Here is a 26507-nt window from a genome sequence, read left to right on the forward strand (position 1 = left end):
AGCCCCGCCAGCCGGTGCGCAGCGCGGGGACAACGGGGCGCGGGCCACGCACGGCGGCGGCGGCGGGAGCGGCGGGCACGCACGCACGCGGGCGCGGGACCCGGCACGCACGGCCGGACGCACGGCGGCGGCGGTGGCGGCGGCGGCGGCGGCGGCGGCAGGGGCGCGGGGTGGTAGGTGCGGGCGGCGGCGGATGGCCCAGGGCTGACCTATGCGGCGCCTGGAGGGGCTGTGCCGGCGGCGGCGGCGGCGGCGGCGGGGTCCGGGCCGCGAGCGGAGCGGGGACAAGATGAAGTACCAGAAGTACCTGACAGTGCTGCAGATGGCCATCGGCGTCACGCCGTCCAACCGCGGCAGCCTTCTGCCGCTCAGGAGGAGGCTGTGGTGAGGGCGGGGCCCGGGGGCGGGGGTCGGCGGGGGGAAACGGGCCGGGGGCCGGGCAGTGGGCACTCTCAACCCCCTCGGTCACCAGAGAGCGCGCGGCCGGGCGGGGCGGGGACCGCGGCCGAGGGAGGCGCCGCGCCGGCAGGTTCTGGCTCCGAACTTCCAGCCGGGCTCGCCGTGCGTTTCCTGCGGCGCCTCGGATCCATCGGCCGCCGATCCGGGTCGGGACGTCCGCGGCCGGCGGGGTCATCCTCGCGGGGTCGGTGACTGGGCTTTACCTGTAGGCCGTCTGGTGCTCCCACCTGGAAACCGCTCTCGGGGTAACGGGAAGAACGCCCCTAAAGAAAGGTGTCTAGGGTCACCTGGAACCGGTGTGGACACCGGATCATCTATCGGATTGTATCGCGTTTTATTAGCATGTAGACATGTCAAAGGGAATCCCAGTGGCGACCCAGGCGTTCCATCCACTTGGGACTTAGGTGTGCGGTTCTGTCACAAGAGGAATGGTCCAGTAAAGGGGTGGTGACTGTAGAAGAAAGGTGCCGGTGATTGTGGTATTCAGTGGTTATTTCAATTAAAAAATGCGTGGTTAATATAGTTTATAGAGGTTGATTCAATTCAACTGAACATAGTTCAGTTTAATTTTAAGGTTATAGGGAGAGGAAGTGAGGCTGTATCTAAGCATTGGGAAGAGTAATGTCTGCTATGTAAGGCAAAATGGAATAACGATCTAAGGAACATAAGGATTGAGCAGCCAGGAAAAAGCTTAAAAGAAAACTGTCAATATTGGAGAATTTTGGAGGTAAGACCAAAAATTACGAGCAGCAAAGTCCAAATTTTAGCTGTGCCACTTATTGTGTGACCATAGACAAGTTGCTGGAGAATCTGTTTCTTCATCTGTAAAATGGGAACAATGTTCTCTACCTCATGGGGCCATGTGTAGACCAACTTTGATGGTCAATACAAAGTGCTGGCCACTCTCGCCCGCTGCATAGTAGGTGCTGAGTAAATATTATTGTCTTCCTCCACCCCCCCCACCCCCCACTCCCGCCCAGTTGTTAAAAAAAGATAAATTTATTCTGCAAAATATTTTAATTTGATGAACAGCAAGTGATAACACCTGGAAGACTAGGCTGGTAAAAGTTGACAGTGATTGAATTAAGAAATGTCCATGGAAGAAAGTTTTAGCAAATACATCAAGAATATGTCATTATTCTGAAGCAAGAAGCGGTAACATTTGAAGTTGACTTTTCAGATGGATGGTTTACAGAAAAAAAAAAAAAAAAAAAAAAAAAAAGGAGAGGTCAGCACCAACAGTCTTACCCCCCACCCAGATTTTCTCCTGAGTGCTTATCAGTATCGAACACACTGCCTATTTTACTTAATTTTCATATATATCGCTTCTCCCCCCGCCCTAGAATGTTAAGTAGCATGGGGCCGGGGCTTTAGTCTGTTTAGTTGATTACTAAATTCCCTTCAGGCAGTGTCTGGTACAAAATAGGTTCGCAAAAGATAACTGTTGAATAAATGAATTCTTAATGCATAATTGGAAAAGAAAGTTAAGGAATTTTTTTTTTTTTTTTTGGCTGCGCTGAACGGCTTGCAGGATCTTAGTTTCCTGAGCAGGGATTGAACCTGCATGCTTGGCAGTGAAAGTGCAGAGTCCTAACCACTGGACCGCCAAGGAATTCCCAAGGAAATTTTCTTCATGTTACACTTAAAAACCAAGATGTGGAAATAAGGTTTGAGGAGCTGTTAGGCATGAATATTAGCAGCAATTGGTCACAAAGTCAAGAAGCTTGGTTTATTCTTTCTTATCATTGGAGTGCTGCTTCTGAAACTAGATTCCTGAGTATAGAGTTTGTGAAGAGAGAACACAAGGAAATAAAATCCCGGTAACATTTGTACTCTAGAGATTCACGTTTGAGGCAGGCAGTGACCTGGGACCAGCATTAAGAACCGTCTTATGAAGAGACAGCCTGGAAAGAGGGGGATTTCATTGAGCTTTCCCACAATCTTAAATGAGCATTTCAGGACTCAGTGGTAAGCGGATTTGCAAATGTTCATCTACTTTCTCCAGTGGCAAAGGGAAGAGCACACTCTACAAAACTCGGCACTGGGTGGTACTTTGGGACATAGATGTATAGTCTTTTGTTGTTGTTGTTGGAGAATATTGTGCTGCCTGGTTAATCTATCTCTTAACGTCTCTGGAATTTATTTTCCAGATAACATTTCCTTTTGCCAGTGCCCTAGCAACTGCATGTGGAGAATTTGAGATGGATGCGGCCATTATTTGGCTAGAAGATGTGAGGATGGGGTCTGTCTCCAGAGTGGTTGGTGGGAACCCACAGGCGACATCAATAGTGCATTCAGACCTTGGGGTGCACCAGCTTACGTCCATTTACAAGATGTGGGGACATACCACAGTCATTGTTCATGGCTTATATAAAGGTTTATGTGAAGACGTTTAGGAAGATGTGTAGGCTCCCTGTGTTTCTCTCTCTTTTAACTATTACAGTCTGTATGGGAAGACTGCATACCTGCAAAGCTTATGCCCATCTAAGTGAAGGTTACGGTTGAATGGGCCAGTGCTTTGGCCCCACACTCCTATGTAGTTTGGCCACTTGTGCTTATCCGCTTTCCTCTTTGCAATATCTTTCTGTCTTTCTAACTGGCTCTACAAATCCTTTAAGGAGTAGAGCACTTGCAGGCCATTTTACATGGAAACTGAAGCGGACACACAGCCAGACCTGCATCAGTGGAGCCTGCAGGAGCCCTCTTCTCCTTGGCTCCTTCTCTAAGAAGTTTAGTAAGTAGGAGTGTTTGCAGTGTTTGGTTCTGAATCATTACTGTTCACGAACCTGGAACTCAGGGCTGTTACCCGAGGGAGGTGTGAGTTTGTGCGGCTGCTGCTTGCTCTGAGGGCCTCAGATAATGGTTCAGATGGACAGAACCAGTACCAGTGATGCACAGAAGCAGTAGAGCGTGGTATTTCCTAGATCTGCTGTAACAGATCACTGAAAGCAACAGGAATTTCTTCTCCCCCAGTTCTGGAGGCCAGAGTCTGAAATAAAAGCATCGGCAGGGCCACGCTCCCCCAAGAGCTCTAGGGAGAATCCTTCCTGCCTCCTCCAGTGTCTGTGGCCCCAGGGTTCCTTGGGTTCCTCTTCAGTCTCTCTCAGCACCCTCACGTGGTCTTGTCTGTGTGTCTCTTATAAGACCACTTATAAGACCACTTGTCATCAGAGTTAGGGTCCAGCTGGGTAATCCAGGGTGAGCTCATCTCGAGATCCTCACCATAGTAACCTCTGTGAAGACACTTTCTCTAAACAGGGTCACATCCACTGGGTTGTTAGGAGGTGGGGGGAGGAGGGGCACAGTTCAGTCCATTGCGGAAACCATGGCCGGCTCCTTGCTGTTCAGCGGGTGTGAGGCCCAAATAGCTGTTACTCCTGTCTATTTTAGGTGAAATGCAAAAATTATTTTCATAATAAGTTTATTGTTGTCAGAGCCTTGATTTTTTTTTAACATCTTATTGGGGTATAATTGCTTTACAATGGTGTGTTAATTTCTGCTTTATAACAAAGTGAATCAGTTATACATATACATACATCCCAGTATCTCCTCCCTCTTGTGTCTCCCTCCCACCCTCCCTATCCCACCTCTCTAGGTGGTCATAAAGCACCGAGCTAATCTCCCTGTGCTATGCGGCTGCTTCCCACTAGCTATCTGTTTTACATTTAGTAGTGTATATATGTCCATGCCACACTCTCACTTCGTCCCAGCTTACCCTTCCCCCTTCCCGTGTCCTCAAGACCATTCTCTACATCTGTGTCTCTATTCCTGTCCTACCCCTAGGTTCTTCAGAACCATTTTTTTTAAACATTCCATATACATGTGTTAACATACGGTATTTGTTTTTCTCTTTCTGACTTACTTCACACTGTATGACAGACTCTAGGTCCATCCACCTCACTACAAATAACTCAATTTCGTCTCCTTTTATGGCTGAGTAATATTCCATTGTATATATGTGCCACATCTTCTTTTTCCATTCATCTCTCGATGGACACTTAGGTTGCTTCCATGTCCTGGCTATTGTAAATAGAGCTGCAGTGAACATTGTGGTACATGACTCTTTGAATTATGGTTTTCTCAGGGTATATGCCCAGTAGTGGGATTGCTGGGTTGTATGGTAGTTCTATTTTTAGTTTTTTAAGGAACCTCCATACTGTTCTCCATAGTATCAATTTACATTCCCACCAACAGTGTAAGAGGGTTCCCTTTTCTCCACACCCTCTCCAGCATTTATTGTTTGTAGATTTTTTGATGATGGCCATTCTGACTGCTGTGAGGTGATACCTCATTGTAGTTTTGGTTTGCATTTCTCTAATGATTAGTGATGTTGAGCATCCTTTCATGTGTTTGCTGGCAGTCTGTATATCTTCTTTGGAGAAATGTCTATTTAGGTCTTCTGCCCATTTTTGGATTGGGTTGTTTGTATTTTTGATATTGAGCTGCATGAGCTGCTTGTAAATTTTGGAGATTAATCCTTTGTCAGTTGCTTCATTTGCAAATATTTTCTCGCATTCTGAGGGTTGTCTTTTCATCTTGTTTATGTTTTCCTTTGCTGTGCAAAAGCTTTTAAGTTTCATTAAGTCCCATTTGTTTATTTTTGTTTTTATTTCCATTTCTCTAGGAAATGGGTCAAAAAGGATCTTGCTGTGATTTATGTTATAGAGTGTTCTGCCTCTAAGAGTTTTGTAGTGTCTGTCCTTACATTTAGCTCTTTAATCCATTTTGAGTTTATTTTTGTGTATGGTGTTAGGGAGTGTTCTAATTTCATTCTTTTACATGTAGCTGTCTAGTTTTCCCAGCACCACTTATTGAAGAGACTGTCTCTCTTATTGAAGAGACTGTCTTCAATAAGAGACTTATTGAAGGACTGTCTATCCTTGCCTCCTTTGTCATAGATAAGTTGACCATAGGTGCGTGGGTTTATCTCTGGGCTTTCTATCTTGTTCCATTGATCTATATTTCTGTTTTTTGCCAGTACCATATTGTCTTGATTACTGTAGCTTTTGTAGTATAGTCTGAAGTCAGGGAGTCTGATTCCTCCAGCTACGTTTTTTTCCCTCAAGACTGCTTTGGCTATTTGGAGTCTTTTGTGTCTCCATACAAATTTTAAGATTTTTTTGTTCTAGTTTTGTGGAAAATGTCATTGGTAGTTTCACAGGGATTGCATTGAATCTGTAGATTGCTTTGGGTAGTATAGTCATTTTCACGATGTTAATTATTCCAATCCAAGAACATGGTATATCTCTCCATCTGTTTATATCACCTTTAATTTCTCTCATCAGCGTCTTATAGTTTTCTGCATACAGGTCTTCTGTCTCCTTAGGTAGGTTTATAGCTAGGTATTTTATTCTTTTTGTTGCAGTGGTAAATGGGAGTGTTTCCTTAATTTCTCTTTCAGATCTTTCATTGTTAGTGTATAGGAATGCAAGAGATTTCTGTGCATTAATTTTGTATCCTGTTAGTTTACCGAATTCATTGATTAGTAGTTTTCTGGTAGCATATTTAGGATTCTCTATGTATAGTATCATGTCATCTGCCAACGGTAACAGCATTACTTCTTCTTTTCCGATTTCGATTCCTTTTATTTCCTTTCCTTGTCTGATTGCTGTGGCTAAAACTTCCAAAACTATGTTGAATAACAGTGGTGAGAGTGGACAACCTTGTCTTGTTCCTGATCTTAGAGGAAATGGTTTCAATTTTTCACCTTTGAGAACGATGTTGTCTGTGGGTTTGTCATATATGGCCTTTATTATGTTGAGGTAAGTTCCCTCTATGCCTACTTTCTGGAGGGTTTTTATCATAAATGGATGTTGAATTTTGTCAAAAGTTTTTTCTGCATCTATTGAGATGATCATATGGTTTTTCTCCTTCAGTTTGTTAATATGGTTTATCACATTGATTGATGTGGGTATACTGAAGAATCCTTGCATTCCTGGAATAAACCCCACTTGATCATGGTGTATGATCCTTTTAATGTGCTGCTGGATTCTGTTTGCTAGTATTTTGTTGAGGATTTTTGCATCTATGTTCATCAGTGATATTGGCCTGTAGTTTTCGTTTTTTGTGACATCTTTGTCTGGTTTTGGTATCAGGGTGATGGTGGCCTCGTAGAATGAGTTTGAGAGTGTTCCTCCCTCTGCTGTATTTTGGAAGAGTTTGAGAAGGGTAGGTGTTAGCTCTTCTCTAAATGTTTGATAGAATTCGCCTGTGAAGCCATCTGGTCCTGGGCTTTTGTTTGTTGGAAGATTTTTAATCACAGTCTCAATTTCAGTGCTTGTGATTGGTCTGTTTATATTTTCTGTTTCTTCCTGGTTCAGCCTTGGAAGGTTGTGCTTTTCTATGAGTTTGTCCATTTCTTCCAGGTTGTCCATTTTATTGGCATAGAGTTGCTTGTAGTAATCTCTCATGATCCTTTATATTTCTGCAGTGTCAGTTGTTACTTCTCCTTTTTCATTTCTAATTCTACTGATTTGAGTCTTTTCCCCATTTTTGTTGATGAGTCTGGCTAATGGTTTATCAATTTTGTTTATCTTCGCAAAGAACCAGCTTTTAGTTTTATTGATCTTTGCTATTGTTTCCTTCATTTCTTTTTCATTTATTTCTGATCTGATCTTTATGATTTCTTTCCTTCTGCTAACTTTGGAGGTTTTTTGTTGTTCTTTCTCTAATTGCTTTAGGTGTAAGGTTAGGTTGTTTATTTGAGATGTTTCTTGTTTCTTTAGGTAGGATTGTATTGCTATAAACTTCCCTCTTAGAATTGCTTTCGCTGTATCCCATAGGTTTTGCTTCGTCGTGTTTTCATTGTCATTTGTTTCTAGGTATTTTTTGATTTCCTCTTTGATTTCTTCAGTGATCTCTTGGTTATTTAGTAGTTTATTGTTTAGCCTCCATGTGTTTGCATTTTTTACAGATTTTTTCCTGTAATTGATATCTAGTCTCATAGCGTTGTGATCAGAGAAGATGCTTAATACAATTTCAGTTTTCTTAAATTTCCAGGCTTTATTTGTGACCCAAGTTGTGATCTATTCTGGAGAACTTTCCATGTGCACTTGAGAAGAAAGTGTATTCTTCCGCTTTTGGGTGGAATGTCCTATAAATATCAATTAAGTCTATCTGGTCTGTTGTGTCATTTAAAGCTTATGTTTCCTTATTTATTTTCTGCCTGGATGATCTGTCTATTGGTGTAAGTGGGGTGTTAAAGTCCCCCGCTATTATTGTGTTACTGTCGATTTCCCCTTTTATGGCTGTTAGCATTTGCCTTATGTATTGAGGTGCTCCTATTTTGGGTGCATAAATATTTATAATTGTTATGCCTTCTTCTTGGCTTGATCCCTTGATCATTATGTAGTGTCCTTCCTTATTTCTTGTCACAGTCTTTATTATAAAGTTTCTTTTATCTGACATGAGTATTGCTACTCCAGCATTCTTGTGATTTCCATTTGCATGGAATATCTTTTTCCATCCCCTCACTTTCAGTCTGTATGTGTCCCTAGGTCTGAAGTGGGTCCCTTGTAGACAGCACATATATGAGCCTTGTTTTTCTATCCATTCAGCCAGTCTCTGTCTTTTGGTTGGAGCATTTAATCCATTTACTTTAAAGTTAGTTATCGATATGTATGTTCCTTAATTTTCTTAAGTGTTTTGGGTTTGTTATTGTACGTCTTTTCCTTCTCTTGTGTTTCCTGCTTAGAGAAGTTCCTTTAGCATTTGTTGTAAAGCTTGTTTGGTGGTGCTGAATTCTCTTAGCTTTTGCTTGTCTGTAAAGGTTTTAATTTCCCCATCGAATCTGAATGAGATCCTTGGTGGGTAGAGTAATCATGGTGGTAGCTTTTTCCCTTTCATCACTTTAAATATGTCCTTTCATTATTGATTGTTCCACATGTAGAACATATTTCATTTATTGTGTTCTTCATCATTGTTTGTTTGCTCTTTAGTTCTTCTACGTCCTTCTTAAAGGTTTCTTGTATTTTCTCCATTCTGTTTCCAAGATTTTGGATCACCTTTACTATCATTACTCTGAATTCTTTTTCAGGTAGACTGCCTGTTTCCTCTTCATTTGTTTGGTCTGGTGGGATTTTATCTTGCTCCTTCATCTACCGTGTGTTTCTCTGTCTTCTCATTTTGCTTAACTTACTGTGTTTGGGGTCTCCTTTTAGTAGGCTGCGGATTCGTAGTTCCCTTTGTTTTTGGTGTCTGCCCCCAGTGGCTAAGGTTGGTTCAGTGAGTTGTGTAGGCTTCTTGGTGGAGGGGACTGGTGCCTGTGTTCTGGTGGATCAGGCTGGATCTTGTCTTTCTGGTGGACAGGACTGCGTCCGCTGGTTTGTTTTGGGGTGTCTGTGACCTTATTATGATTTTAGGCAGCCTCTCTGCTAATGGGTGGGGTTGTGTTCCTGTCTTGCTAGCTGTTTGGCATAGGGTGTCCAGCACTGTAGCTTGCTGGTCGTTCAGTGGAGCTGGGTCTTAGCGTTGAGATCAAGATCTCTGGGAGAGCTTTTGCCATTTGATATTACGTGGAGCCGGGAGGTCTCTGGTGGACCGGTGTCCTGAACTCGGCTCTCCCACCTCAGAGACACAGGCCTGACACCCGGCCAGGGCACCAAGACCCTGTCAGCCACATGGCTCAGAAGAAAAGGGAGAAAAAAAGAAAGAAAGAAAAAAATAAAGTTATTAAAAAATAAAAAATTATAAAAAATGGAAAAGTAATAAAAATAAAAGAAAGAAAGAAGAGAGCAACCAAACCAGAAAACAAATCCATCAATCATAACAATTGTTAAAAACTATACTAAAAAATCCCCCAACCAAACAAACAAACAAAAAAACCAGACAGACCCCTAGGACAAATGTTGAAAGCAAAGCTCTACAGACAAAATCACACAAAGTCTACTGCCTTAATTTTGGGATGAGTCGTTGTCTATTCAGGTATTCCAGAGATGCAGGGTACATCAAGTTGATTGTGGAGATTTAATCTGCTGCTCCTGAGGCTACTGGGAGAAATTTCCCTTTCTTTTTGTTCGCCCAGCTCCTGGGGTTCAGCTTTGGATTTGACCCCGCCTCTGCGTGTAGGTCGCCTGAGGGCGTCTGTTCTTCGTGGAGGCAGAGGCTGGCATGACGTTGCAACAGCCTGAGGCAAGCCGTGTGTTCTCCCCAGGAAGTTGTCCCTAGATCACGGTACCCTGGCAGTGGCGGGCTGCACAGTCTCCCGGTAGGGGAGGTGTGGATAGTGACCTGTGCTTGCACACAGGCTTCTTGGTGGCGGCAGCAGCAACCTCAGCGTCTCATGCCCGTCTCTGGGGTCCGCGCTGATAGCCGCAGCTCGCGCCTGTCTCTGGAGCTCATTTAGGTGGTGCTCTGAATCCCCTCTCCTCGCGCACCCTGAAACAATGGTCTCTTGCCTCTTCGGCAGGTCCAGACTTTTTCCCGGACTCCCTCCCGGCTAGCTGTGGCGCAGTAGCCCCTTTCAGGCTGTGTTCACGCAGCCAACCCCAGTCCTCTCCCTGGGATCTGAACTCTGAAGCCAGAGCCTCAGCTCCCAGCCCCCGCCCTCCCTGGTGGGTGAGCAGAGAAGCCTCTCGGGCTGGTGAGTGCTGGTCCGCACCGATCCTCTGTGCGGGAATCTCTCTGCTTTGCCCTCTGCACCCCTGTTGCTGCGCTCTCCTCCGTGGCTCCAAAGCTTGCCCCCAACCCCGTCTCCACCGGAGAAGGGGCTTCCTAGTGTGTGGAAACCTTTCCTCCTTCACAGCTCCTTCCCAGAGGTGCAGGTCCCGTCCCTATTCTTTTGTCTCTGTTTTTTCTTTTTCCCTACCCAGGTACGTGGGGAGTTTCTTGCCTTTTGGGAAGTCTGAGGTCTTCTGCCAGCGTTCAGTAGGTGTTCTGGAGGAGTTGTTCCACACGTAGATATATTTCTGACGTGTTTGTGGGGAGGAAGGTGATCTCCGCATCTTACTCCTCCGCCATCTTGAAGGCCTCCCCAGAGCCTTGATTTTTGCATTGAGTGCTTTCAGGAGCATTTACACGGATCTTAGGGAAAAAGAGTGTCATATCACTTTCTTCATGCTTCTAAGTCTGTTTCTCCCAGTTGAGTCAGTAAGTATTAAAGGCCATGCAGTATCCATTCGTCCATTGAAGTTGTCATCTAATAGTCAGATTCCAGAAATAAGAAGAGCTGCTGTTCACTGAGCTTGTTCCCTGCTGGGCCCTATATCCCTCTGTGAGGTGGGGGCTGTATCTCCCCAACTTTACAGATGAGGTCATTGGCTTGCCCAGAGTCACACCTCAGGTTTTTTGCCAGTTCTTGGGGTTAAAAACATATTTGAGCGAGGGCGTGCCAGTCCAGAAAGAGAGACGGACTGAAGACAGGAACAAAAGGACGGGAATGTCCCTTATAGGATGTTGTTTCTCCCAGGGTGACCTGTGGCCCATTCACGGCTCGCAGAATTCCCTGATTGGATGGGACCAATATCCAAGTCCTTCCTTGGTTTCCTTAATGAGCAAACTGTAGGCAGTTACACACATTATTATTTATAAGTACAACTAAGGGCCATTAATATGAACCTTTTCAGTGAGCTGTTAAGGTTTCCGAAGTCTGGTACTCATAAACAAAAATTAGCATTTTGCTAGCACTACTGAAGAATCCTTCAGAAGTACTCAGTATCCTTATAAAGTCAGCTGCTCTGCTATACTTAGCAGTATCTCAAGGCTCCTGTTCTCACACTCTTGTTTGGAATTCCCCTCATTTGGGGGAAGGATGCTTTGCTCTCTCTCATAAGTGTTATCTTGACTTGGTTGTAGCTGTCAGTTGCTTATATTTTGTAATTAATATATTGTAGAAGGATTATTAGATATTTTGTTGATAGTTTTGTTCTTGTATAACTGCTTTGTTTTTACGATCTTCATTATTTTTGCCCAATTCTTTGTTATTGTTGAGTTCTTTTCCACTAGAAATTAGAAATCGGTGTGGTAGATGAGCTTGGGAGCTGTTTGTCCCAAGTGAACTGTGGTCAAAACTGGTCGTGAGCCAAATCTGCTGAGTTATAACAAAATGAGAGGATGGACTCCGGGTTTCTGCCTTTTAAGCCTGTCAGCCAAGGCTGCAAATAAAAACACGATGCTGTTAGAGAAGTTATGAAGCGAGTGGAGAGAGGCAGACATTTTCTCCCCAGTTACCCCCTAGGGATGATTAAATGGAATTAAGAATCAGGAAAAGAAAAACTTCATTGTAGGCCAAGTATTGATTTCTCCAGAGTTCAAGGGAAAGCGTCCAAGCTGCTTACAGCTCACTTCCTAACTTTATTTCCCTGTCATCAAAGGCTGTTCTCCTAAATATTTGGGGAATGATCTCCACAGTCTGAGGTATTCAGTGGGGGAATACCTCAGTTTGGGGGAGAGCGGTGCCTCGGGGTGACAGAGGCTCCTTTTACTCCACATCACGAGTACGCAAAGACAGTACTCCCCACCTGAGTTGTAGATGCACCTCTGTATTCTTGTGCATGTCTAGCAGAGAACTATTTGAACACACGTATTTCCACCCCAGGACAAGTACTAATTCTCGAGAAATATTAAAACAAAAGAGAAGTGACATTTAAAATTCCCTTATATCTCGACTCCTTCTGTGTAATAACCTGGTCCATTATTATCTGGGCCTGTTTATTCCTTTTCTTTATCTCCCATCAAAGAAAGGGGGACCATGACTGAGCCATATGCTTTTTAACAGTTGACCTCTTAGCTTCACAGAGATCTGGTCTGAGCTTTAAAGTTACTAAAATTACTCTCTAGGAGCTGGTTCATTTCTTGGACAAGACACCATCCTCCCTCTGAGTCTGTGGGTAGGGCGGGTACCGACCTGATATTCACCTGGTATATGCCAGCTCATCCCTCCTGGTTATTAAAGGTTTTTATTATGATCCTGGTAGGGAGGGGGAGAGTCCATTCTTCTAGTTATATTTAGGATCTTTCTTTTCTCTTTTACTTTGTTACTGGATTTAATATTACATTGTGTTAAGTCTGATAAATTTCTTGGCTTTTTGTCATTTATAAAATTTGGTGGATGTAAATACTTATTGCAGACTTTAGGTTTTAGGCTTTTAGGTTTGGAAAAAATGAAAATAGTGATGCCTCTCTAAGTCAGATGAGAGGAAAATCTTTTGAAAATTTTCTTTGTGGAGAAAAGTTTATATTACATTTGTGTTAATTTCTTATAAATGATCAAACCATATAAGCAGTGCTATCAACATGAAATGAGAGGAAATAAAGAAAATTTAAGCCTTGTATATTGTTTTACCATTCTATTTTTCTTTCCCATGTGCCCTCTTCTTTTTTTTCTTAAATTTGAGTATAGTTGATTTACAATGTTGTGTTAGTTTTTGCTGTACAGCAAAGTGAGCCAGTTATACATACATATATATCCACTCTTTTAGATTCTATTCCCATATAGGTCATTATAGAGTATTGTGCTAACCTGTGTTATACAGTAGGTTCTTATTAGTTATCTGTTTTATACATAGTAGTGTGTATATGTCAATCCCAATCTCCCAATTTATTCCTCCCCCTGCTTTCCCCCCAGTAACCACAAGTTTGCTTTCTACATCTGTGACTGGACTTCTGTTTTGTAAATAGGTTCATTTGTACCATTTCTTTAGATTCCAATAAGCGATATCATATGATATCTGTCTTTCTCTGACTTACTTCACTCAGTATGACAATCTCTAGGTCCATCCATGTCGCTGCAAATGGCATTATTTTGTTCTTTTTTATAGATGAGTAATATTCCATTGTGTATGTGTACCACATCTTTTTTTTTTTTTTAATAAATTTATTTATTTATTTTTTGGCTGCATTGAGTCCTTGTTGCTGTGCGGGGGCTTTCTCTAGTTGTGGTGAGCAGGGGCTACTCTTCATTGCGCTGTGCAGGCTTCTCACTGCAGTGGCTTCTCTTGTTGCGGAGCATGGGCTGTAGGCGGGTGGGCTTCAGTAGTTGTGGCACGTGGGCCCAGTAGTTGTGGCTCATGGGCTCTAGAGCACGGGCTCAGTAGTTGTGGCGCATGGGCTTAGTTGCTCCATGGCATGTGGGATCTTCCTGGACCAGGGCTCGAACCCGTGTCCCCTGCATTGGCAGGCGGGTTCTTAACCACTGCACCCACCAGGGAAGTCCCTGTGCCACATTTTCTTTATTCATTCCTCTGTTGATGGACATTTAGGTTGCTTCCATGTCTTGGCTATTGTAAATAGTGCTGCTATGAACGTTGGGGTGCATGTATCCTTTCGAATTATGGTTTTCTCCAGATATATGTGCAGGAGAGGGATTGCTGGATCATATGGTAGCTCTGTTTTTAGTGTAGAGTGTAGCAGGGACCCCAACGATGTAGCAGGGTTCCTTTCCTCCACACCCTCTCTAGCATTTATTGTTTGTAGGTGATGGCCATTCTGACCGGTGTGAGGTGATACCTCATTGTAGTTTTGATTTGCATTTCTTTAATAATTAGTGACCATATGCCCTCTTCTTGAACAGAGTTTTTCATTATTTTTATGGAATCTTTTACCCTGCAGAGAGGAGAACAAAACTGTACAGGGTGCTGCTCTTTGTGTTAAGAATAATGAAAGTGGCATCGCCCAAATTTTACTCTGGGAGATGACTTGAAAGGTGGACTCATTGGAACCCAATGAAATAACAAAAATATAAATTTAAAAAGCTACAACAAAAATAATAACAGTCTGAGTAAACAATAAAAAATACCATCGATGGACCAGCACTCTTGAGGAATGTCTGAGAAGTAGTTAGTAGATAGGGACAGATCTACTGAGAGAAATACCTTGCAGAAACCATTGTCCGGAAAATGTGCAGAAGATTCCTGCAAAGTTAAGGGTGGGAGGCTTGAAGCAGCATCAAGGGATAGAAGGAGCAGGGGATGTGGGGAGGGGTTCATCAGATCCGACTCCCTCATCCTCACTGATGTGTGACACGGAGGGGACAGCAGTGTTGCTTTCTCACTGAGGCAGTGATGTGGGCACTAGAGCCAGGGAGACAGGGCTGAACCTGAGATGTCCACTGCATCCCTTGACGCAGAAGAGAAGCTGCCTCACAGACCTCCCGGCAGTGTGTCCTGTCTCTGCCAGAGCTGCCAAAGGCAGGCCACCTTAAGCACTACTGTGGGGAAACAGACGTTCTCTAATAGAAATATAAATAGACTTTAAAAATCACACAACAAGTGGAAAAAGCCAGTATTAAGAGAATACCACATTCAACAAACAGAGGAACTAATCTCCAAGAAAAAGGAAAAACTTTGGATTAACATGGTTTTCAGAAAGATGCAAGAGAATATTCTAATAAAAAAGCATACTAGACACTTTACAGATTTAAAATGTACTCATCGGAGTAAAAGAATGGCTGAATTGACAAAATTGAAAAACAAATTAGTAATCTGGAGAAGTAAGCTGAAGACTCACAAAAGAAAGGGATGAAAAGAAAGAGAAGTTAGGAACTCTCGAAAGAAATCAAAGATGACACATATAGATGGAGAGATATACCATGTTCTTGGATTGGAATAATCAACATTGTGAAAATGACTATATTACCCAAAGCAATCTACGGATTCAATGCAATCCCTATCAAATTACCAGTGGCATTTTTTACAGGACTAGAACAAAATATCTTAAACTTTGTATGGAGACACAAAAGACCCTGAATAGCCAAAGCAGTCTTGAGGGAAAAAAACGTAGCTGGAGGAATCAGACTCCCTGACTTCAGACTATACTACAAAGCTACAGTAATCAAGACAATATGGTACTGGCAAAAAGCAGAAATATAGATCAATGGAACAGAATAGAAAGCCCAGAGATAAACCCACGCACCTATGGTCAACTAATCTATGACAAAGGAGGTAAGGATATACAATGGAGAAAAGACAGTCCCTTCAATAAGTGGTGTTGGGAAAACTGGACAGCTACATGTAAAAGTATGAAATTAGAACACTCTCTAACACCATACACAAAAATAAACTCAAAATGGATTAGAGACCTAAATGTAAGACCAGACACTATAAAACTCTTAGAGGAAAACATAGGAAGAACACTCTTTGACATAGATCACAGCAAGATCTTTTTTGTTCCATCTCCTAGAGAAATGGAAATAAAAACTAAAATAAACAAATGGGACCTAATGAAACTTAAAAGCTTTTGCAAAGCAAAGGAAACAACAAAAAAGATGAAAAGACAGCCCGCAGAGTGGGAGAAAATATTTGCCAATGAATCAGCCGACAAAGGATTAATCTCCAAAATATATAAACAGCTAATGAAGCTCAATATTAATAAAACAAACAACTGCATCCAAAAATGGGCAGAAGACCTAAATAGACATTTCTCCAAAGAAGACTTACAGATGGCCAAGAAGCGCATGAAAAGCTGTTCAACATCACTAATTATTAGAGAAATGAAAATCAAAACTACAAACTACAAAACTACGACTCACACCAGTTAGAACGGGCATCATCAGAAAATCTACAAACAACAAATGCCAGTGAGGGTGTGGAGAAAAGGGAACCCTCTTGCACTGTTGGTGGGAATGTAAATCGATACAGCCACTATGGAGAACAGTATGGAGGTTCCTTAAGAAACTACAAATAGGGCTTCCCTGGTGGCGCAGTGGTTGAGAATCTGCCTGCCAATGCAGGAGACACGGGTTCGAGCCCTGGTCTGGGAAGATCCCACATGCCGTGGAGCAACTAGGCCCGTGAGCCACAACTACTGAGCCTGCATGTCTGGAGCCTGTGCCCTGCAACAAGAGAGGCTGCAACAGTGAAAGGCCTGTGCACCGCGATGAAGAGTGGCCCCTGCTTGCTGCACCTAGAGAAAGCCCTCACACGAAACAAAGACCCAACGAAGCCATAAATAAATAAATAAATAAATAAATAAATAATCCTTCCCTCTACTTAAAAAATAAATAAATAAATAAACTAAAAATAGAATTACCGCATGACCCAGCAATCCCACTACTGGGCATATACCCAGGGAAAACCATAATTCAAAAAGAGTCATGTACCCCAATGTTCATTGCAGCACTATTTACAATAGCCAGGTCATGGAAGCAACCTAAATGCCTATCGACAGACAAATGGATAAAGAAGATATGGTATATATATACAGTGGAATATTACTCAGCCATAAAAAGCGAAATTGGGTCATTTGTAGAGACGTGGATGGATCTAGAGACTGTCATACAGAGTGAAGTAAGTCAGAAAGAGAAAAACAAATATCGTATATTAACACATATAAGTGGAACCTAGAAAAATGGTACCGATCAACCAGTTTGCAGGGCAGAAATAGAGACACAGATGTAGAGAACAAACGTATGGACACCGAGGGGGAAAGTGGTGGGGGCAGGGGCGGGTGGTGGTGGTGGGATGAATTGGGAGATAGGGATCGACATATATACACTAATATGTATAAAGTAGATAAGTACTAAGAACCTGCTGTATAAAAAAAATAAAATAAAATTCAAAAATTCAAAAAAAAAAAAAAATAAGTCCAAGAGGGGGTTGGACTTTTGGCAGGGATGTGGTGGTGCTGGCAAAGAAGGAAAATGAAGATGTATTAATGTCATTTCTTGTGTAAGAGGAGGTAAGAAAACCAATGAACCAGAGATGCTGATAGAAAAATATGAGTTTAAGCATGTATGTATGTGTATGTATGTATATTTACATATACATGTATGTGTATATACATATAAATACATAAATATATACATATAGTTAGTTAGCTAGAGTTAGAGTTGCCCTTATAAAATGTACAACTTTCAAACTAATTGGAAGGGCGGAAGAGTCTGCAGGCTGGTGGGGCAAAGAAAACTCAATCATACTGAAGAGGCAGAAAAAAAACCCAAAGTATTTAAATTTAAAAACACACACACAAACCATAAAACAAAGATGATAGGAATAAATCTAAACATATGAGTAAAGAGTACTTTGAATGGATTAAGGTTCTCTCAAAAAATACTGATTTCCAGATTGGGTAAAAAAGAAAAGGAATACAGCTACATGCTGTTTACCAGGAGTTAAAGGTACAGCTAAAAAGAGAGAGATAGACACTTGGAAAGGTGGAAAATACAAGCACAGAAAAAGATAAGCCAGGAAAAGTTTAATGTAAAAATATAGATGGAAAACATTATCAGACAAAATAGCATTTAGGGTAAAATCTTGAATTGGCACAGAGACTTTTCATATGCTAAAGGGTTAAATCCCTAAGAAGATCTGAGTTACAAACATTAAGGCATTTAATAAAACAGATTTGAGACATATAAAGGAAAAACTAATGATATACAAAGATCAGCTGACAAATCCATATTCACGCTGGGGAGCTCGATACTAGTCTCTTTTTTTTTTTTTTTTTTTTTTTTTGCGGTACGCGGGCCTCTCACTGTTGTGGTCTCTCCCGTTGCGGAGCACAGGCTCCGGACGCGCAGGCCCAGCGGCCATGGCTCACGGGCCCAGCCGCTCCGCGGCATGTGGGATCCTTCTGGACCGGGGCACGAACCCGCATCCCCTGTATTGGCAGGCGGACTCTTAACCACTGCACCACCAGGGAAGCCCCCGATACTAGTCTGTTTTATAGAAATCAACTCAGCAAGACAAATACAATGAAGGACACGGAGAAGTTGAGTTTTAACTAATAAGATAAAATGGTAAAATAAAATTGTCCTTGTATTTAAGGACCGCCAAATGGGCATTGTTATACTGTTGATGGAAGTGTAAGTTGGTAAGGTCTTTTTGAAAGGCAATACTTAGCAACTTCTAGTAACTTTTCCTAAGTAAATACTGCATTTGTACCCAAAGATGTTGTCAAAAGAAAGGTGTTCATTGCTTTGTGGTTTGATAGCAAACGTTTGAAAACTAAACTAAATGCCCATCACAGGGGAATGATTGAATAAATTGCCGTACACCTATGCTATGGAATAGTGGTTAGCCATTAAAAAAAACAATGAAATAGATCTGTATGGGTTATTATGGGGAGAGTGTCAAGATAGGTAATTAAGTGAAAAATATAAGATGCAGGACAATATAAACAATTTGGTGCCTTGCCTTAAAAGTTTCAAAAGGAGATTAACACATAAATAGATAAACATGAGCATTTGTCTGCAAGGTTATACAAAGAACTGTTGTCAATGATTGTCCTTAGGAAGAGGGATGGGGATTTGGGATGAGGGGGAGGAGGGAGGCTTTTACTTGTTGTTTTTGTATCTTTCTATACTCTTCAAATATTCTGACTATATGGATGGAGTACTTTTAAGCTGTAGATGTACCTAAACTAAGTCTATTTTATGGTATTTACTTCTATCTTATTTTTGTTGTCAAATTAATTTTGCTAGTAGTCCATCCTTTGTGTCCTTTTCAAGCGACAAGAGACATTTATCCCTTTCAGACATTTTATTTTATTTTTAAATGTATTTATTTTATTTATTTATTTTTGGTTGTGTTGGGTCTTCGTTGCTGTGCGCAGGCCTTCTCTCATTGCAGTGAGCGGGGGCCACTCTTCGTTGCGGTGCGCGTGCTTCTCACTGCAGTGGCCTCTCTTGTTGCATAGCACCGGCTCTAGACGTGCGGGCTTCAGTAGTTGTGGCATGCCGGCTCAGTAGTTATGGCTCGTGGGCTCAGTAGTTGTAGCTTGCAGGCTCTAGAGCACAGGCTCAGTAGTTGTGGTGCATGGGCTTTGTTGTTCTGCGGCATGTGGGATCTTCTAGGAGCAGAGATAGAACTGGTGTCCCCTGCATTGGCAGGCGGATTCTTAACCACTGCACCACCAGGGAAGTCCCTCAGACAACATTTTAAATACCAAACATTAAATAGGTCATGAAGGTTAATAAATATATGAACATGGAATGTATTACAAATAGGAGATCTGATCATAAAATAAGGATTATGTTTTTCACAAGCCACACTTACAAATCAGCCTCATTACTTTATAATCTTTTTTATCTCTAAAACCATAATCCACTGAGCAGTGTCCTCCCAGGTTCCCAAGGCACCTTGTTCCAAGGCTGCCACCAGCAGTGGCACAGAAATGGGAGGACACATGGCAGTCTGGAGTGTGTGTGTGTATGTGTGAACACGTTGCCCAGGGTGCGTTCTGTAGATGGCTTAGTTTGTGTGCTGAATTTTCTTGGTTCCATAGTAATACTGAATTAAGTGTCGACTGTCATGCTTAAAATTTTTTTTAACGTCTTTATTGGAGTATAATTGCTTTACAATGTTGTGTTAGTTTCTGCTGTATAACAAAGTGAATCGGCTATATGTATACATACATCCCCATATCCCCTCCCTCTTGCATCTCCCTCCCACCCTCTCTATCCCACCCATCTCTATCCCACCCCTCTAGGTGGTCACAAAGCACGGAGCTGATCTCCCTGTGCTACGCAGCTGCTTCCCACTAGCTATCTGTTTTACATTTGGTAGTGTGTATATGTCAGTGCTACTCTCTCACTTCGTCCCAGCTTACCCTTCCCCGCCTCCCCGTGTCCTCAAGTCCATGCTACGTCTCATGCTTAAATTTTTAAAGGCTATTTTCATGCTTAACAGAATCCTCCTGAACAGTTTCTGTGGTTGGGGACAGTGATGGCTGCTGTGCACTGGTGTGCCAGGCACCAGGCTGAGCACTAGATAAATAACCACCCAGAGGGAAGCAGTGCCTCTCAGTTACCTAGGAAACTTCAGTCTGGTCTTGGTTGCTTTTCTGATGGTTACAGAGTTGACTTGTAGTGAATCTTAATGTTGGAATATTTGAACTGTCACGAAAGATTTCTAAACTAGCAAGCTGCTAAGAAATATTTAGAAAGGTATCTGGTAGAATGTAGCTCCACTGTGATTCTTAGCTTTTTGATTGAAAAAGGAGTATGACATCTCCAAAGCTATTCTCAAGTAAATGCTTACCTCATACTTGAGAAAAGTATTCACCTATAAACCTGTCTTTTTAAGAATTTTCCTCTTCTTGCAGGGTAACACCATCCTCTGAAAATCCTAATGGTGCTACTTCTAGTGTCAGCCAAGGAAAACCTTCTCTAAGACGAATTAAAGGGAGACTACACAGAAGCAAAAGCCTTGATAGCGTCGATTTCTGTGAGCTCACTGTAAGTGAATTGTTTAACGCTTTTCTTCCTTTTCGAAGAATATGAAAAATTTGAGTTTTAAATATTTTCATAAAAATGCAACAGGCTTATTTTGTGGTAAGCATTTTTCGGTAAAAACTGGTTTATCCAACAGGTTACCGACCAGCATAACTTTCTTAACCGATATCCATAGATACATTTATGATAAGCGGTTCATAATGATGATTCTGGTTCAAAGACCAAAATAAACAAATGTTTCCTGAACTCTACAACAAAAATTGAATTAAGGGGCTTCCCTGGTGGCGCAGTGGTTGAGAGTCCGCCTGCCGATGCAGGGGACGCGGGTTCGTGCCCCGGTCCGGGAAGATCCCACATGCCGCGGAGCGGCTGGGCCTGTGAGCCATGGCCGCTGAGCCTGCGCGTCCGGAGCCTGTGCTCCGCAACGGGAGAGGCCACAACAGTGAGAGGCCCAAGTACTGTTAAAAAAAAAAAAAAAAATTGAATTAAGTTCAGTGGATAATGTAAATTTCTCGGAAAATCACAAATCCACATATCAATGTAAGTACAGACCTAAGTATTTGATGAACCCCAAACACCCAACTTCCTTGTAGTTCCAGAAAATAGAGGTGCTCTCTTATTATTAGGACAGATCCCAGTTCAGTTACTGATGGGGTTTTCTTCTCATTCTAAGTGATTAACATTAGTGACCTTTTTTTCCCCAGGCCTAGTGACAGGTTTTCACATGGGTATATGGTAAATTCATGCATGTTTTTAGAGGAACACTGGCCCTTTCAGGCCCCACTGTCCTTTCCTATTAATTGTGTTGTCCTGGAAGAGCTACTGTAATGCCATAAAGGAAGCACTAGAATTTTCCTAGCTATAAGAAGGTCTTATTCACATTTATGTGTTGTAGCATTCATTGGCAAATTAATGGATGTTCGGGATGCTTAGACTAGATGTGTTCATTTCTCCCCTGAGTGCTGAAGAATTCAGAATTATAAAAGTACCATTGACCATTATTGTTTCAAAAGGTGGTAACAGTGTGAAAGTAAAGCCTATCTTTTTTGAGGATATGACTGCTGCATCTTTTTTTTTTTTTTTTTTGCGGTATGCGGGCCTCTCACTGCTGTGGCCTCTCCCGTTGTGGAGCACAGGCTCCGGACGCGCAGGCTCAGCGGCCATGGCTCACAGGCCCAGCCGCTTCGCGGCATGTGGGATCTTCCCGGACCAGGGCACGAACCCGTGTCCCCTGCATCGGCAGGCGGACTCTCAACCACTGCGCCACCAGGGAAGCCCTACTGCATCTTTTGCCTATAATTGATGAAAACAAAAGTTCAGTAATTGTGAATACTCTATATTTTTAGTTTTCAAAAATTTTAGTAATTATTTTTATTAAAATAATTTTACCCAATTATTTTACTTAAAACTATGCTTGACCATATAAGACAAGAAGGTGAAACGTGACCTATCAGAAGACATTTAAGCAATAACTGAAAAAAGGGGTTAAAAGACAGTAAATTCATGCTAAGTAGACTTAAAGTGACAGAAGAAAGTATAAGTCTGGCTTAAAATAAAGCAAATTGCTTTTCAAAAGTGAAACACTGAATTAATTGAGAAACAAATTTGAATTATTTGTTAGAACATAAAAATGGGAGTTGAAATTTTATCACGTTATTTTATATGATGTTAAATATTATCATTACTGAAGCATAATCAGATAACTAATTAATTTGCATGTCATAAAATATGTTTACTTGCTTAAATAGAATTATTGTGGAGGGGGAAGATATTAAAATTTTTCTAGAATATGACAGAAGAAGAGCTTAACTTCACGTAAGGTTGCCTTCAGTTTCTCAGAAATAGAAATAGATTATTTCAGCTGTGAGGAAAAGTTGGTGAATAGAGTTATCTTTTTATTGTGATGAACATGTCTAAAAATTATTGATAGTAAATTTCCTGTCTCATTCCATGAAAGAGTTGATTTGGCTGAAGTTAGTGTACAGTACAAGCAAGGAAAAAAATAACACTAGCCAGGTGCAGAATTAATTTATTTCTTTTTGATGATCTTTCCTGTTTGACTTTATGTCAAAAGTGAAATGTTTAAGCATCTCTGGAGGGAAGAGGTTTTGACATTGAGGTTCAAAGAGAGGTAAAGCTGAGGTAGGGGAAGTGGATTCCTGGGAAGAGCTGTGGGTTCTGGTGTGGGGTGTGCTCGGCTGCATGAGCTGTGCTGTGTGTGACTTTGGTGTTCTACTTTCTGCAGAGTGCATTGAAAGGCCATGTACTGATAGTTCATCTACTTGTCAGTAATGGGAATGTATTAACGAAATGTAATTACTGCAATCAATTTGGGTTTTTTGCAATTTGAGTTCATTTTCTGTCTCAGGTTCTTATAGTCATGGTTGGTGGGGCAGCAATTTAGTGTTTTGTTCTTTGAACATTTTTAGATTGTCAGAAATTTTTACAATGAACATGTTCCGTTTTTAGCAAAGCAATAAACTGATTTTCTGAAAAATAAAATAATAGAAAGAAGACTCTCCCAGCTTGGCTATTCCCACTTTCTACCATAAGCTATGGTCAGATAATACTATAATATTCAGAATGTATAGGGACATGGAGCATCTTTGGTATGGGGCTGAAAAAGGACTTTTTCCCGCTACCTTTTTTTAAAAAATTTATTTATTTGTTTTTATTTTTGGCTGTGTTGAGTCTTCGTTACTGCGCGCGGGCTTTCTCTAGTTGCGGCGAGCCGGGGCTACTCTTCATTACAGTGTGCGGGCTTCTCATTGCGGTGGCTTCTCTGGTTGCGGAACACGGGCTCTAGGCACGCGGGCTTCAGTAGTTGTGGAACGTGGTCTCAGTAGTTGTGGCTCACGGACTCCACAGTGCAGACTCAGCAGTTGTGGTGCACGGGCTTAGTTGTTCTGCAGCATGTGGGATCTTCCTGGTCCAGGGCTCGAACCCGTGTCCCCTGCATTGGCAGGTGGGTTCCTAACCACTGAGCCACCAGGGAATCCCTTTCCCTCCACTTCTAAAATTTTATCTTCTTTTTTTTAAAACAGGGAGTACTCTGCTTTTTAAAAATGTGGTTTAGAAAAGGGTTTCATGGGAGGTAAAAAGTGTTCAGATTTGTTTCTCTAATGCAGTTGGCTGTGCCATATAATCGTGGAGAACCAAATTTTAAAATCTTTGCCACAAAGTTTAAAGGGAAGAAGATCCTTGGGAAAGGGTCTGTAATGACTTCTAATTGTATAGGAATACATAACCCTTATTCTCTTCAGGAAATAGCTTAGCCATTGTATGTATCTCTTCATAAATGTTCTTCTAGTGCAAAAAGACTGAAAATTTTGTCATATTATATACTTTTTTAAATTGTAAAAATTCTTATTAAATGTATGGCTTCCTTTAACCACCAAAGTAAACAGAAAACCTTAAAATAGAAAGACTGAAACTTAGTTCATGGTCTCCTGTCATGTACATATATATCAAATTTGCATGACCAACAGAGTAACATTTATATTTTTACATTTTGCTTTTAACTTTGCCTGAGAAAAAATGCAATTTTCATTGCTTTTGGAAGAACTTAGCAAGTGGAGCAGGAGGTCCACTTGCCATGGTTTCAAGGTCCCAGTTTCTGGCTGATAAGCCTCAGGTTCCAGCTGAGACTGTTGGCTTTGGTCCCAGCATCAGATCGATGCCATTTCACCCCTGGGGAGAGGTGATTGTTTCAGCTTTCTCTGTGGGGATTGAATGGGATGGGCTTTCTAGTTCATTCTGTAAACGCTGCAGCGTAATTGATTGACAACCTAGTTTACTGAGGGGGCCTGGAATCCATCCACTCTCCCTAGGTCCTTGAGACAGTGTCCCAGGGATACTTGGTACAGTTTTCTTAGGCGAGGCCTGGAATGGACAAGTCTGTTATGATGATGTGTTTTGCCTAGAAAACCCGAGCCTTTCTTCAACACTTTAATGAGTAAAATGCTATATAAACCATGTGACAAGTTCTGGTTTTTCCTTCGGGTGAAGGAGGGATGTATTGATAATCAGTATGAAGAAGAAAAGCAACCGTTTGTCTTTAGATTTAGCTAATGATGTTTCCGTTCTTAGCTCTTCCATATCACTGTGATGTCATTGCCATCAGGTTTAGAGTCATCAGGTTGCATTTTCACTTCTGTCCCTTCCTCTCTCTCAGATTCTAAATGTGTTATCAAAGAATTTTAAGTGGTAATTAAAAAATTCAGCAGATTGCTTGAAATTTTACAGCTTCTCTTGATTATACCTCCTACCTAAAATGGGAGGATGGAGCCAGTTGAGTGGGATTCCTTCAGTTTGGGAATGCTGTCCTTAACGTGAACTTAAGTAATTTATTTCTTGCTTTGTGGGTGTAAACCTAGATTGCCAGTTTTCTCTTTCTGCCAACAGAAATACTACAAAGAGGTTCTATATACAATAAATAGGAACAATGAACTAATTAATAATTTATGTCTCTGTTCCTTTAGCCTTGAGTAAAAAGGATTCAGTCATCACTGAGAACCATCAGGCAAAATGATACATTTTTCAAAACCCTTCCAGGAGTTTTTGTCATGGGAGGGAAAATATGTGAAGATATTATTTGGAGTGTTACCTTTTGGGGCTAATATGTCACATTCCACTGCTGCCTGAATAATAGTTCTGTGGTTTTTTAATGATCAGCAGTTTTTCACATTTGAAAAGAAACTTTTTTCTCCTGGTAAAGAGGCATCTGTGTAGGCTACTGGAGGATCTATGCAACCCTGTCGGGATATTAGTGATGGAAATTTTCTCGTTCTTTCTCTACCCAAGACCTCCTACTATGAGATGTGTGGGATGCTGAGACCCCAGAGGCCTGTTTTAAAACTAAATATCCCTTTGACTTTGACCATATGTCAAGGTGCTTTCTTGGTGCCTGACTGATGAGTAAGGAGCTGGCACTGAAGGTGCTGAGTCAGTAGAGGGAGAAGACGTGAAGGACGCTGAACACCAGCTTACCCTGCTTCCTGATTTGGTGGGAAGGGCCAGCCACTCCCTGCTCCTCGCTCTGCTCTGATCACCACCACCCGCCTCCCCAGAGGACAGCTTAGAAGAAACAGCAGTGAGCATCGTGGGCACCCTCTGCTCTTCTCACCCTGAGCTCTAGTGACTTGGCATCTTTCCGTTCACTTTAGGTATCTCCCTGTCATTGTGGGTGCTGACCCCAGGCCACCTACACATCTCCTCAGTGCACCTTCACCTCTTAGTGTGTGTTCTGTTCTCCATTGATGATGTGTTTCAGCTCCTCAAAGGCAGGGAGCATGTCTTTTGTATTCCCCAGTGCTAAGCATGTCAGGTCTATGCTCATTAAGTATTTGCTGGTTTATTGTTGGTTGACTTATTGCTCCAATAACTTTGGTAGCTGAGTAGAAGAAAGCTGAGAGACCATTAAATGTTAAAGTGGTGGGGCTGAGAAGCAAGAGGACAAATAAAATCATGTCACTCACTTGACACACAGGAAAAGGAAGCAACTTCATGTATTGACTTCTCTTACGGTGAACATGCCTGAGCATGAAGAAGTAAGGGGGACATTTTTTTGAATAGCCAGAGTGGATGTGGTGGTACTGATGGAGGTAGTGGAGGTAACTGGTGGAGGTGGAGGTGGTGGTGGGGTGATGGAGGTAGAGATCATCGTGGAGGGGATTTAGGTAATGTTGGTGGTGGGGGTGGAGGAGGTAGAGGTAGTGGTATTGGTGGTGTTGGAGGTGGAGGTGAAGGTGGTGGTGGTGATGGTGATGATGACGGTGGAGTAGTATTGGTGAGAGTGGAGGTGGCGGTAGAGGCGGTGGTGGTGGTGATGGTGGTGCTAATGGAGGTGGTTGTGGTAGAGGTGGAGGTGATGGTGGTAGAGGTGATGGCAGTGATGGCAGTGGTGATGGTGAAGGTGATGGCGATGATGGTGGTGATGGAG

At 42.1% G+C, this 26507-nt stretch overlaps 1 protein-coding gene across 3 annotated transcripts in view; it reads left to right on the top strand.

The window, feature by feature from the left end:
- The first annotated feature begins 211 nt into the window (after positions 1-211).
- Positions 212-26507, top strand: part of TJP1 (tight junction protein 1) — a 255304-nt gene continuing 229008 nt past the window's right edge. For all 3 annotated transcript variants that reach the window (XM_022554511.3, XM_022554512.3, XM_089906657.1), the window contains exons 1-2: positions 212-384; positions 20437-20569. In XM_022554511.3, the coding sequence (XP_022410219.2) occupies positions 212-384; positions 20437-20569 (306 nt within the window). The remainder of the gene's footprint in view (positions 385-20436; positions 20570-26507) is intronic.

This window comes from Delphinapterus leucas, chromosome 2, assembly GCF_059928025.1.
Source record: "Delphinapterus leucas isolate spDelLeu-1000000601 "Yukka" chromosome 2, BTC_Dleu_Yukka2, whole genome shotgun sequence".
NCBI classification, from domain to species: domain Eukaryota; kingdom Metazoa; phylum Chordata; class Mammalia; order Artiodactyla; family Monodontidae; genus Delphinapterus; species Delphinapterus leucas.